The 14,160-nt window shown below is 39.3% G+C and overlaps 2 protein-coding genes across 3 annotated transcripts in view; one reads left to right on the forward strand and one right to left on the reverse strand.

Moving 5' to 3' along the window:
• ANKRD45 (ankyrin repeat domain 45) overlaps nucleotides 1-14,160 on the forward strand; it is a 47,771-nt gene that overhangs the window by 8,698 nt on the left and 24,913 nt on the right. Inside the window, exon 3 of one of the 2 annotated variants that reach the window (XM_086343752.1) lies at nucleotides 6,020-6,187. In XM_086343752.1, coding sequence (XP_086199878.1) covers nucleotides 6,020-6,187 — 168 coding nt within the window. Of the gene's footprint in view, nucleotides 1-2,813; nucleotides 3,101-6,019; nucleotides 6,188-14,160 lie in introns of those variants that run through there. The other variant, XM_086343753.1, reaches the window with a different exon arrangement.
• Nucleotides 11,076-12,846, reverse strand: TEX50 (testis expressed 50). The gene is made up of 2 exons (XM_086343758.1): nucleotides 12,523-12,846; nucleotides 11,076-11,633 (listed from the first exon to the last, which is right to left on the reverse strand). The coding sequence occupies exons 1-2, from the start codon at nucleotides 12,844-12,846 to the stop codon at nucleotides 11,418-11,420; spliced, it is 540 nt and encodes a 179-aa protein (XP_086199884.1). The 3' UTR covers nucleotides 11,076-11,417.

A 14,160-nucleotide genomic window follows, 5' to 3' on the forward strand; every position in this document is an offset into this window, starting at 1 on the left:
GACTCTCAAGAGTCTTCTCCAACACCACAGTTCAAGAGCATCAATTCTTCAGCGCTCAGTTTTCTTCACAGTCCAACTTTCACATCCATACATGACCACTGGAAAAACCATAGCCTTGACTAGATGGACCTTTGTTGGCAAAGTAATATCACTGCTTTTCAATATGCTATCTAGTGTAATGTCTCTGCTTTTCAATATGCTATCTAGGTTGTTCATAACTTTTCTTCCAAGGAGTAAGCGATTTTAATTTCATGGCTGCAGTCACCATCTGCAGTGATTTTGGAGCCCCCCAAAGTAAAGTCTGACACTGTTTCCACTGTTTCCCCATCTATTTCCCATGAACTGGTGGGACCAGATGCCATGATCTTAGTTTTCTGAATGTTGAGCTTTAAGCCAACTTTTTCACTCTCCACTTTCACTTTCATCAAGAGGCTTTTGAGTTCTCTTCACTTTCTGCTATAAGGGTGGTGTCACCTGCCTATCTGAGGTTATTGATAATTCTCCCGGCAATCTTGATTCCAGCTTGTGCTTCTTCCGCCCAGTGTAAATAATGAATTACATTACAGTTTACCAGTAAATTTCTTGTTTAGTTGGTATTGATTCAGCTCTCATGAGCTTGTTTACATGGGAGAACAGATCAGTGCAAAGATTTTTTTTTTGTCAAAACATTTGAGTTCTACTCTCAGGAAATTTCAATTATATAGTACAGTTATTAACTATAGTCATTGTGTTATATATTAGGTCCTGGGATATTTTCCTCTTCTAACTGAAGTTTTTACTTTTTTTCCAATCTCTCCCTATTTCCCCTACTCTTCAAGCCCCTGGTACCACTTTTCTACTCTGTTTCTATGGGTTTAATTTTTTATTTTATATTTCCCCACATAAGTGATACCATGAGGTATTTGGCTTTTCCTCTCTGACTTATTTCACTTTGCATAATGCCCTTCAGGTTCATTCATGTTGTTACAAATGATAGAATTTTCTTTTTTTAAGAATCTGTGAACACTATTGATTTTTGCAACATAAAGAAGCCATTGGCCTAAAATTAAGGGACTTTTGGGTGAAGAACTGTGGTAGGTATCTCTTTAAGAAGATGTATGCCATTTATTTGTGGATGATTCTCAGAGATAACATTTGTATTCAGGATTTCCTTTCCTTTTAAATATTGGAGAATTGGACAATTTTGATTCAAAGGAAGGATGAAACAGTTTCAATTTCATCTCTTTGATCTGAAGGAAGAAGGGTGAAACAGTTCTTACAGTTTTAGCTCTTTGATCCAAAAGAAGGAGGATGAAGCTCTCTGTACTACTGACTTCTGGACTGTTGGGAAGTGCCTTGTTTTCTGTTTGAGCCAAGGACATTTGTGTGCAGTTTGTAGGTTACTCATGGAACCACCTTTGGTTCTGGTAAGGCTTTAGTTTCTCAACCTGGCCACACTCAAACAAGCATGATTGAAACTGAATACTGTTTTAAACTCTGCCTTTCCCTACAATCAGTAAATATTTGTTAAAGTGAAGGAATAGCCAGGTCTTGAGCTGGGAGCTGGGGATAGAAAGATGAATGAATTCAGCAACCAGTTAGCAGAAAACAGATGTGTAAATAGATGATATATGATGAGACAAGGTACAGTGATAGCTCAGAGGAGAGGTCAGTCAGATTTACCTGAAAGTGTTGGACATGGTCAAGGAATGCTTTATAGAAGAGGCAATATGTTGAGCTTTTTTTTGGCTGCACCACGTAGCACTTGGGATCTTAATTCCCTTACCACGGATTGAACCTGTGTCCCCTGCAGTGGAAGTGTGGAGTCTTAACCACTGGACCACCAAGGAAGTCTAATATATAGAATCTTGAATAATGACCAAGAGTTTATCAGACAAAGGAAGTTGAAGGATAAGGCGTGGCAGGTGGCAGTAGCTGCAGTATCAGATAGTAACTGCAATAGCAGATTTTAGTGTTAAAATATTTTTGCTATCCTGGTGTACTTACCCAGTATTTTAGGTGATGAAATACTGGCCTTTTTATAGGTATAATAGTTTTATTTGGTATTTTAAACATATGAAATTAGAGTCATTTTTGGATTGAGAAAAATTGCAATGATTTAATTGCTCAGTGTATATAAAAAGACAAACTGAAGATTACAAATGTAGATGGTCCATATTGTGGTATTGCAAATTCTATTGTAAGAATAATTCTTGAGTTCACAAGCCTCCAAAACCAGTAGAATGTGAATCTCACAGATTTGAAATTGATAAGGAAACTAAAATGGACTCTCTCTCTTTTTATTTGGAAACTAAAAAAGACAAATATGAGCCATCAGTGTTTTCTTTGGAGAAAATGATTACAGCCTACTCTCAATAGAAAGATTGCAATTCTATTAAAAAAGCAAAAAACTGTTCAGACATATCTCTGTCTTTTAAAATTAGAAATGAGATAATTTGAAGGAAAGTGTTTGGTGTTGGTTTATAACTACTTTAAACTAATGTTGAGTGAGAAAAACTTTAATAGCTGAAAAAATTTGCATAGAAATGTCCTGTTGAAACCATTGACCCACTTAAAAAATAAAATAATGTTTTATTTGTGATTTTCATGATTATAGTTTTTCATTTTTAATAGTATTTGCTTTTTAATCTTTAGTTTTTATTAGTTTTATCTGACAGTTTATATTGCTAATAGAATGACAGTATATACTTAAAATTTGTTTGATAGTTATGCTTTTATCTGATATTTTATGTATATATATTTTTGTATTTAAAATGTATAAGTCTTGGACTTCCTTGGTAGCTCAGTGGATAAGAATTCGCCTTGCAATGCAGGGGACATGGTTCGATTCCTGGTCTGGGAAGGTTCCACATGCCAAGAAGTAGCTAAGCCTGTGGGTCACAACTACTGAGCCTGAACTCTAGAGCCTACAAGCCACAACTGCTGAAACCTGTGCACCTAAAGCCTGTGCTCTGCAATAAAGAAAAGCCCCTGCAATGAGAAGCCTGCACATAGCAAGAGTACTCCCTGCTCACTACAACTAGAGAAAGCTCATGCAAAGACCCAAGGCAGCCAAGAATAAAAATAAATTAATTTAAAAAAGTGAACAAAAAAAATAAAATGGGTATTAGTTTCACTAATTTAAAAAATTAATTCTGAACTCAATTTACAAATACTGGTATTAATGCTAAATAAATATAAAATTTATACTTAAAAAAATTTCTCAGACAGAAAAAACCAGCATATGCAAAATTATAGAGGCATGAAACTATGATTTGGAGAATTCAGAGTCTGGTACTGCTGGTGGTAGGCTGCTGCTGCTGCTAAGTTGCTTCAGTTGTGTCCGACTCTTTGTGACCCCATGGACCACAGCCCACCAGGCTCCTCCATCCATGGGATTTTCCAGGCAAGAGTACTGGGGTGGGGTGCCAGCAGGTTGTGAAAAATATTTTAGGTAAGTGAATATTTTGCTCCATGGCCTATTACTTGTTTGTGACTATCATCATCTCAATTTTTGGATTTTGACCTTATCAATGACCTTCCTCAATTTAAACAACCTTGAGAAAAGTTCTTATCCTCTCTGTGCTTTTTTTTTTAATCTATAAATGAGAACAATACTACTTTGTACATCATAGGACTGCAGAGAGGATTAAATGAATTGATAATTGTGGAGCACACAGAACAGTGCCTGTATAGAGGAGAAGATTGCTTTTCCTCTTGTCTGATCTTTTGCCTTATTGTGAACTGCATGCTCAGTTGACTCTATTTAGTAACCAGTAGTGCAGCAGTCTTCCATGTTGGAGAAGGCAATGGCAACCCACTTTAGTACTCATGCCTGGAAAATCCCATGGGTGGAGGAGCCTGGTATGCTGCAGTCCATGGAGTCTCGAAGAGTCGGACACGACTGAGCGACTTCACTTTCACTTTTCACTTTCATGCATTGGAGAAGGAAATGGCAACCCACTCCAGTGTTCTTGCCTGGAGAAGCCCAGGGATGGGGGAGTCTGGTGGGCTGCCGTCTCTGGGGTCTCACAGAGTCGGACACAACTGAAGTGACTTAGCAGCAGCAGCAGCAGCAGTCTTCCATGTCGGAGAAGGCAATGGCAACCCACTCCAGTACTCTTGCCTGGAAAATCCCATGAACGGAGGAGCCTTGTGGGCTGCAGTCCATGGGGTCGCTAAGAGTTGGACACGACTGAGCAACTTCACTTTCACGCATTGGAGAAGGAAATGGCAAGCCACTCCAGTGTTCTTGCCTGGAGAATCCCAGGGATGGCAGAGCTTGGTGGGCTGCCGTCTATGGGATCGCACAGAGTCGGACACTACTGTAGTGACTTAGCAGCAGCAGTCTTCCATGTAGAGATTATTTTTCTCTTGGAACCAATTCTGATTTTTTGGTATTCCATTTATGGTCCCTTTCTTCCTGCTGAGATTTCTAACATGTAACCTTCTATGCCTTGCTTCTGGGTTCAATTATTCATTGCCAGTATCATGGGAGAACTTTAGGAAAATCCCCCCTCTTGTCTGGATGCTTTTGAAATCATCTTATTTAAATGTTCTTCTTCTGGGAAGGCTATGGAATTAATGTAGTACAAAGATCCGTGTGTTTCCTTCTAGAAAACACACCATCTCCCACAAGGGGGAACAAAACCACGTATGAAGATTTCAAATTCTTTGGCAAAAGCCTCTCTCTGTTTAGAAATCATGTTTTCTTATTTTTAAACTATATTAAAAAATAGGAAAAATTTTAGATGTTACCTCTGGCCTTTTTTTGTGTGTGTGCTATTGGCCTAAAACATTATATTTAATAGTAACTTCAGCCCTGAGAAAAGCAATGTAAGGACCGAGAATATTTCATTTGAAATGGCCTCCTGCTCATGCTATCGTGGTGTCTTTTCCGTAAATAGTGTCCCCTTTCCCAACAAATCAGGGGCCGTGGGCCATTTGGCTGAAGAAATACATCTTCGGGAAGGTGATATCTGGGTATTTCTTGGCTCCCAGTTTTGTGGGGTAGTTGCCTCAGTAAATCTAAGAAATAACTTTATAATTTGATAGCTCACAATTTCAGTTTTAATTCAAATGATTAATTTCCAAATCAAAGGCATGTTACTGCTACTGCTAAGTCGCTTTAGTCATGTCCGACTCTGTGCGACCCCATAGGTGGCAGCCCACCAGGCTCCCCCATCCCTGGGATTCTCCAGGCAAGAACACAGGAGTGGGTTGCCATTTCCTTCTGCATGAAAGTGAAAAGTGAAAGTGCAGTCGCTCAGTCGTGCCCGACTCTTAGCGACCCCATGGACTGCAGCCTACCAGGCTCCTCCGTCCATGGGATTTTCCAGGCAAGAGTACTGGAGTGGGGTGCCATTGCCTTCTCCGAATCAAAGGCATACACAGCTGTAATTTGTATGGTTGTGTTAACAATAATGGAGTAATTAGAGGTTGATGAAAATTTCTTAGACTAAAGTCATAAATCTAATTGTGTTCCAGTAGATGACTGTTAGGGAGATTGCTGTCTTCCGCATAAGATGTTGAAGAGCTCAGATTGCCTGTGTTGATTCCTTGTGTCCATCATTTACTGGCCTTGGGCAAGTTTAACTTCTTGGACCTCTGTTTCCTTATCTGTAAAATGAAGATTATAATATTTGTGACCTCATAGGGTTTTTTTTTACCAACTAAATGAACTTATTATAGGTAAAGCACTTAGGATAATACCTGTGAAAGTCACTCAGTCGTGTCTGACTCTTTGTGACCCCATGGACTGTAGCCTGCCAGCCTCCTCTGTCCATGGGAATCTCCAGTCAAGAGTACTGGAATGGGTTGCCATTGCCTTCTCCAGGGGATCTTCCTGATCAAGGTATCAAACCCAGGTCTCCTGCATTGCAGGCAGATTCCCTACCATTTGAGCCACCAGGGAAGACAGGATAATACTTGGCCTGTAGTAATTGTTCAACACCTGATTACCATTATTATCTTCTACTCTGTAGAAGAGCCTGAAACAATGTAGGCTTTTTGACCTGACCATCCTCATTGTATTTGTTAGGTTACACACTCTTACACTGTGCTGCAGCCTGGGGTCGATTGGAAACTTTGAAAGCACTGGTGGAACTGGATGTTGATATAGAAGCTCTGAACTTCCGGAAGGAGAGAGCTCGAGATGTTGCTGCTCGATATTCCCAGACTGAGTGTGTTGAGTTCCTGGATTGGGCAGGTAAGGAAGCTTACAAGGTAGTAGTAGCAAACTGCCTCACTGCTGGGTTTCCCTCCTGTAAGTACAGAGTTACAGGCTGTGTCATTAACAAAGCAAAGAGGTGAGTAACATTTTCATCTAATTAAATGAAGTGAATTAAATGAAAGTGAATTAAATGAAAATTAAATGAAGTGAATTAAATATTCACTTTATTAGGATTTTTATTTGTAGACATAACCATAGTCACCGTTGGTGATAATATATCAAATCTGCCTTTTTTTTTTTGTTATTGGCCTAAAACATTGTATTTAGTAGAAACTATATTCAAAGCTGGTTGATTTACCACCTTCTAACAATTTCTCCAATAATCTTCTATAATAATGTATATATAATATACATACATGGTTCAAGGCCATTTTCTGAGAGACCTCAGCAGAGTGGACCATTCCTTCTATGTTTAAAAGAACGGCATACTTGAGGAATATGTTTGATTCCCCAAGTAGAAACAGTTGTAATAATTTAAAATGGTTTGCTGTGCAAAATTAATCCATGGTATTAGAAGTCTGAATAGCAGGTTTCATTATGGCATGAGGGAGGGTACTTCTGGGGCATAATACTCTTTTTTCTTAATTTGGTGACTGTTAACATGGTGTGCTCATTTGTGAAAATTCATTGAGCTGTACCCTTGTAAATTTTGCACTTTTCTGTATGTGTTTTGTGCTTTAATCAAAGGTCAAAAAACTATGTACTATTTTGAGTTTTACTGTTTTTCTTACAATATTTCCTTAACCTGTAGAATAGAGCTTAGAGATTTCAGGAAGATACACTTGTGTAATTATGTATGTGACAAACATTGGTTATAAAACTAGGACCAACAACGTTCATGGCATTCATTTTATGTAGTTCTCTGCATTTGTGTTTCTAGGATTACAAGCATGACATTGTTGTGGTACATAGATTGTTCCTGCTCTCTGGACATTTGTTGTATGTGGGGTGATAAACTATTGATGCATCCTACAGTTAAATAACAATATCAGAAAGACTATAATTAAGAGTTAAAATTGGCAGAGCAGATGGGTCATGCTATGGGGTGGTCAGAGAACATGAAGTCAGAGTATGGTGGAGTTGAGATGGGCCTTGAAGAAATGGTGGGATTTGTATACACAGACTGGGGAGAAAGGTATGAGCAAAACCTTATGACTGAAAGTGACGTGTTGGGGCAACAGTGATGAGCTTGCCTTACTGGAAGAGCAAGTCAATATAATTTACACAAGCAGGCTACAGCACAGGCAGGTTACTAAAAGAGAAGTAAGTACATGGGCTCTTGAATCAAATTGCTTGAGTTGAAATACTGGTATCTCTACTTGAAACCTATGTGACCTTGTGCAAGATACTTAAATGCTTTATACTTCAGTCTTAATTTCCAGAAAAGGGGGCCCATAATAGTCCTTATCTCTTGGGCGAGTTGTGAGAATGAGATGAGATGCTATAAACCATGTCTTAGCACAGATGCTGCTATTATTCCAGTCAGATTATACCTCCAAATGTCAGGGTAAGGTACATTTCATTTTTGTAGCCACTGGGAGCCATTGGAAGATTTTATGTAGAAGAGGAAGAGGATTAAAGTGATATTTAGGAAGAATCATATGGCAGCCTTAAGGAGTTGTTTATCAGTAACATAAAAAGGGAACTGGGAGGATTAATAGAAGTAAGGAAATTGAGGGAAGATAACATATTTGGGAAGAAAAAGATGAGTTATACTTTGTAGATTATTTGGTATATAATTGTCCACTTGCATTAAATATTTTTGAGGGGTAACTACCTTCAGTTTTATGATCAGATGCATAAGCAAAAAGAAAATAGCAAAAAATTTAATTGATCTCCTCATGAATAACTAGTTCTAGGTGAAATTCACATTCATGCATGCTAAGTTGCTTCACTTGTCTCCAACTCTTTGCCACCCTGTGGACTGTAACTGCCAGGCTCCTCTGTCATTGTGATTCTCCAGGCAAGAATATTGGAGTGGGTTGCCATGACCTCCTCCAGGGGATCTTCCTGACCCAGGGATTGAACCCATGTCTCTTATGTCTTCTGAATTGGCAGGTGGGTTCTTTATTACTAGCACCACCTGCTGCTGCTAAGTCACTTCAGTAGTGTCCGACTCTGTGCGACCCCATAGATGGCAGCCCACCAGGCTCCCCCATCCCTGGGATTCCCCAGGCAAGAACACCGGAGTGGGCTGCCATTTCCTTCTCCAGTGCAAGAAAGCAAAAAGTGGAAGTGAAGTCACTCAGTCGTGTCCGACTCTTAGCGACCCCATAAACTGTAGCCCACCAGGCTCCTCCGTCCATGGGATTTTCCAGGCAAGAGTACTGGAGTGGGGTAACCTGGGAAGCCCCAAATTCACATTATATAATTTTTATTTATTTATTTTAAAAATTAATTTATTTTATTTGGAGGCTAATTACTTTACAATATTGTAGTGGTTTTTGCCATACATTGACATGAATCAGCCATGGGTGTACATATGTTCCCCATCCTGAACCCCCCTCCCACTTTCCTCCCCATCCCATCCCTCAGGGTCATCCTAGTGCTCCGGCCCTGAGCACTCTGTCTTATGCATCAAACCTGGACTGGCAATCTACCAAAATTCACATTATATAATTTAAAATCCAGTTTTGAAGAATGACCCATGGTACTTAAAAAAATACAATCCAGGAACAAATTTTGCTGTAACTTTTCTGAAAGTTGGGGCTTATGAGCGTAGATTTCATTGGTTTTTGTCACTGAGCGGAAGTCCACGGGCCCAACATGCAGTGAGACCAAACAGTACCAAAACGTGAGTCTGGAGCAGAGAAAGGTTTAATGCAGGGCCATGTAAGTAGATGGGTGGCTCATGCCTTAAAAAACCCGGGAGCTACCTGAAAGCTCTCAACAAAGCCCTTTTATAGGAAAGGCGAAGGAGGGGCCGTGGTTAGTTGTTGCAGACTTCTTGGTGTCAGATCCTTTGTTCTTGAGGTCAGGTCACAGCTAGGTAAAACTCTATCAAAGCAAATGTTATTCTCTATTCTACAAGAAAGGCCAAAGTCCAGATCCTCAACTTTTGCCCTCCAAAGTCCAGGCCCTGGCTAAGAGGAGGGGTCACTGCATGGGCCAGTAACCCTACCCAGGAGTGTTCATCCAGCACCCAGTCTGGGTCCTCCTGCCAGTGTTCAGGTCCAGCTGAGGAGTCAGATCTCAGCGGGTGGCACCCTCAGGGCCAGGTCCCCAGATCCCACCCAGCTGTCATCACTGTGGGAGCTAGGTGCCTAGGACCAACTGGCCCTCAGTCTGCCCAAATGGGGGCCAGGTCCCATGGACTATGACCTGTGGAGACCACCACCCTTAGGTTGGAGAAATAGGGATGAGTCAGCAGCTGCTTCAAGGCCTGAGCCTGGCCAGTGGGTGCTGTGGGGAGGGCTCTGGAGGTCTGCAGGATGCAGCCCTCAGCCTGTACCTGGACTCCCCAGCTCACCAGCTTGAGGTTGGAGGGCCTGGAGGGCCTGGAGGGCCCTGAGGAGGAGGCTGCAGTCTGCCTCACATAGCACACTGTGCCCTGAGGACCACTGTGTGCCCTTTCCGCCCAAATTCAGTTTCCTTCTCACTAATGTCCATCTGTTTAGTTTGGGTCCTTACCTGATGCTGGGAAGGATTGAGGGCAGGAGGAGAAGGGGACGACAGAGGATAAGATGGTTGGATGGCATCACTGACACAATGGACATGGGTTTGGGTGGACTCCAGGAGTTGGTGATGGACAGGAAGGCCTGACATGCTGCGGTTCATGGGGTCGCAAAGAGTCGGACACAACTGAGCAACTGAACTGAACTGAACTTACAGTCTTGGAGGAATTAGACCTACCATTTCCTAGTAATGAAGATAAAAGACTATAATTCTATAAACTAGTGTTCTGTTTCCAGATCAGTGTTGAAATTGTAAGGATTCATGGTAATGTAGCTGTGGAGTGTCAAAAATGCTAACTACTCAACATAAAGTTAAACATTTGTTTAATTAAGACTTAAGAAGAATATAAACCACTTCCATTTCTTGCTCTAATGATCAGAGTAGGAGTCACCTGGAGAGGTTTACAGGGTTGAGGACTCCCTACCCGAGAGACTCCTCCATGCTACTGAAAATTTGACTATTAGAGATCAATTTCTTTGGGTTTTCAAGGTTTATAGACTTTTTAATTGTTCAAGGGTCCTATATTAAAAGAAATACATATATATACATATATATGTATATATATATGTACACACACACATATATATAGAATTAGTTGATCAGAACTCTGAAGGTATGGAACAAATATTCATGGAAATATGGGAGTAACGTTGTGTTAAGAGTGAAAGTAAGGAGCAGATTCTGAAAAGTGGAACTATAAGTAAACTTTTAATAATCCACAATAATGCAAGGCAGAACTTAGTCCTTTGTTATTTGTTAAGACTATAGCATTATCTGTTACTTACAAAGGATTTTTTTAAAGTTTTTTTTTCCTTTTATTGATGGGAGGTATATTATAAATCTGTCATGTTTTTCTGGGATTCTTTTATAGGTTGTTAAGAAAATCTGTCGGTCTCAGTCTCTCAGTTTTTTTTTTGAAAAATATAGAAACCATATTTTAAGAAATGAGGTGACTTATCAACAAAAGTGAAATATTTTAAAAACTGATGTGTCTTATCAATAGAAGTTTGAAGTTAAAAAAAAAGTATTGATACTTAATTCTTCATTTATTATACTGAAAAGGGGAACATTTATACTTAGAAATTAATCTGTTCCTTATTATTTCCATACTATTTTAACAATTTGAGATGGGGAAACATCTCCATGTGGCCATAAAATTTGCTCAGGAAACTAAGAGAAATCACAAAAATTGCTTAAATCAGAGATTTATTGAAACACTAAATCAAGATTCTATTCTACAGTGTGCTTAATGATTAGCAATCTAACACATTAAAAAGAACAGAACACTTAAACATGAAGCGGTGGTTGTATATGGTCTTTCCCCTAGTACTTTTTAGTAAGCATGGATGCTATTTTAGCTGAATAGAAATAACTTTTCAGTACAGACTTCATTGGAAAGTTTCAGTAAAGAGTTTAGCCAAAAAATTACAAAGCATCTCAAAGAATCACTTTTGTCCTTCCATGATTTTCCTCAATAGATTTCTTGTGTAGTTTCCACAGTGGACTGAGTTATATTTGCGTATGGATGTGTCTAATATTCTCTGCCTCCTTCTCCTCCTTCAGTCGTCTTTCTTTTTAGTTTTCGGTGCTTGGCTTTCTTAGCCTGAGGGTGATGGGACATCTGATTTAGGTACTTGGTCATCATTGATGTTGTGGCCACCAGTCTGCAGAGTATTTGGTCAATGTCATAGACAGACTGGGTTTCTAGATCCTTACCAGGTGTATCCAAGGAGACTTGTTTCTTTAGCTAAAAGAAGAAAAACAAATGATATTACAAAATTTTTTCATTACTGTAGTTCAAATTAAGTTTGTTTTCTGGATATATATGCTTAAGCTCCAAATATCACACTTTACTTATTTATACAAAGAAAAAATTGTTATAGAAGAGAGGTAAAAATGCAGAAAAAATGCTCGTTTTTATATGCCCTTGTGTAAGGCTGTAGTGATCATGATCACCATTCAGCAAACATTTAATAAGTACTTTCTATGATTATTAGAGCATTCTGCTGGGAGAAATTATTTGAATATTAGTAGTACATTATTTTCCTTTACTAAATCACCTTAAGATGTAATGTGATAAAATCATAGACATTTTATAAATATATAGTTGTTGCCTCAAAATATAGTAACACTGGCAAAGTGGGGAATCAGTTTGAGTGTTATTTTCCAGAAAGTTATCCTAAAATTAGAAATTAGTTTACAGTACATTAAAAAATACACACACCAACTTTAGTATACTTAGTTTTCTTAGATAGACCAGGAAGGGATCTAACAAGATCTCTTGTTCTACATCCTTCATTTTATTGATCAGACAGCAGAGAAAGGTACAGTGATTTACCTAACAGCCCAGACAGATAACTGCATTTCCTATACATTCTACTCATTGTAGCTCATTACTTTCTTGATGTGTTTTGTAACTTTAAACTATCTAAAATAATAGGTTATTTTAAAGACCTTCTAATTCAGTACACCTTTGTTGAACACCTGATATGTGCAAGAAAGTATGATAGATGCTGGGGTGAATGGTGGGAGTGGGGAAAGTTATGAAGAAGAAGACACAGTTCTTTCTCCAGAGAAGATGATAATCTTATCTTTTAAACGCTTTGATATTCTATAACTATTACTATTAGCATCACCTTTTTTTTGTGTTTCTTCCACTTCATCCACAGGTAATGTGCAGACAAAACAGAGAGGATTAAAAAGAGAGCTTGTATTAAAATATAAATAAGATTTAAACAACCGTGAAATATATCCATATTAGCAAAATTGCAGCATAGTTTGTCCAGAGGGTAAGGTAGACAGTGAGATGGAGCTGTCTTAACTTTCAAATAATGCATTTCTTCTGGAAAAATCTCCCATCCAACCTTTGTCCAGGTAGTACCATCACAAATGCAGAAGCTCTCCCTGAAAAAGCAGATAAACAACAGAGTAAAAATCAGGGATAGTCCTTGAGTAGACATCTTTCTTTCTCAAATGGAAAAAAAATTACAGCCAAAAATTTTTTTAGAGACAGAGCAGAAATGCCCTGGTACTCCAGTCAAGGCACTCAGGATAACTAGGCAGCAAAATATACACTGATGATCATTGTAACATCATCAGCCATGGTGACTCAGGGATAAATTCAGTGATGTCATAAAGAACCACACTGGGACTAAAAGATGTTGGTTAACCAATCACTTTGGGTTTCTTAGGGATACTTTTTTCTTGCTTTTTTTTTTTTTTGCCAGAATGGTTTAAGCTTCTTCAGTTTTCTGAAAAAAATGAAGACTTGCTAATATTTTGATAGCCAATAAATTTAAATCATCATTATATTAACAGAATTTCATGGAAACCATTTACCTGTATCCTTTCCAACCCTTTTGAAGTATGGTACTTTAGCATCTACTTAAAAGCGTGTATGTATGTGTGTGCAGTCAGTTGTGTCCGACTCTTTGCAATGCTATGGAGTGTAGCCTGCCAGACTCCTCTGTCCGTAGAATTTTCCAGGCAAGAATAATGGAGTGGATTGCCATTTCTTACTCCAGGGGAGCTTCCCAATCCAGGGATCAAACCTGTGGCTCTAGAGTCTCCTTCCCCACTCATTGGCAGGCAGATTCTTCACCACTGCACCAAGTAGCTACAGTCATATATCATGGTAATATCATTATCATGGTAATATCATACAACCTAGCTTCTGCTTCTGTTTTTTATTATATTCAGGAATGTCCTTCTCTTCATTTAGTCAAGGAAATACTGAGTGACTCCCCCTTTTGACATATCTTTTTGGTGACAATGTTGTAACTACCAGGTAGTGGGTGAGGGGTGGGGAATTTGGCATGATTGTATGAAAAAGAGATGGTGGATTAGTGTGGTGTGTGATAAGGTGCGAAGGACTGCTTTTAAAGAACTTAAAGTCTAGCAGTAGAAGCAGAAAACAGAAAAATAAAAAATTACAGGACAGATTATCAGTTCAGTTCAGTCACTCTTTGTGACCCCATGAATCGCAGCACACCAGGCCTCCCTGTCCATAACCAACTCCCAGAGTTTACTCAAATTCATGTCCATTGAGTCAGTGATGCCATCCAACCATCTCATCCTCTGTCGTCCCCCTTCTCCTCCTGCCCCCAATCCTTCCTAGCATCAGGGTCTTTTCCAATGAGTCAACTCTTCGCACAGATTATCAGTTCAGTTCAGTTCAGTTCAGTCGCTCAGTTGTCTCCGACTCTTTGCCACCCCATGAATCGCAGCACGCCAGGCCTCCCTGTCCATCACCAACTCCCGGAGTTCACTCAGAC

This window comes from Bos grunniens, chromosome 16, assembly GCF_055505025.1.
Source record: "Bos grunniens cultivar Pamir isolate PY7600 chromosome 16, Bosgru_T2T1.0, whole genome shotgun sequence".
Taxonomy (NCBI): domain Eukaryota; kingdom Metazoa; phylum Chordata; class Mammalia; order Artiodactyla; family Bovidae; genus Bos; species Bos grunniens.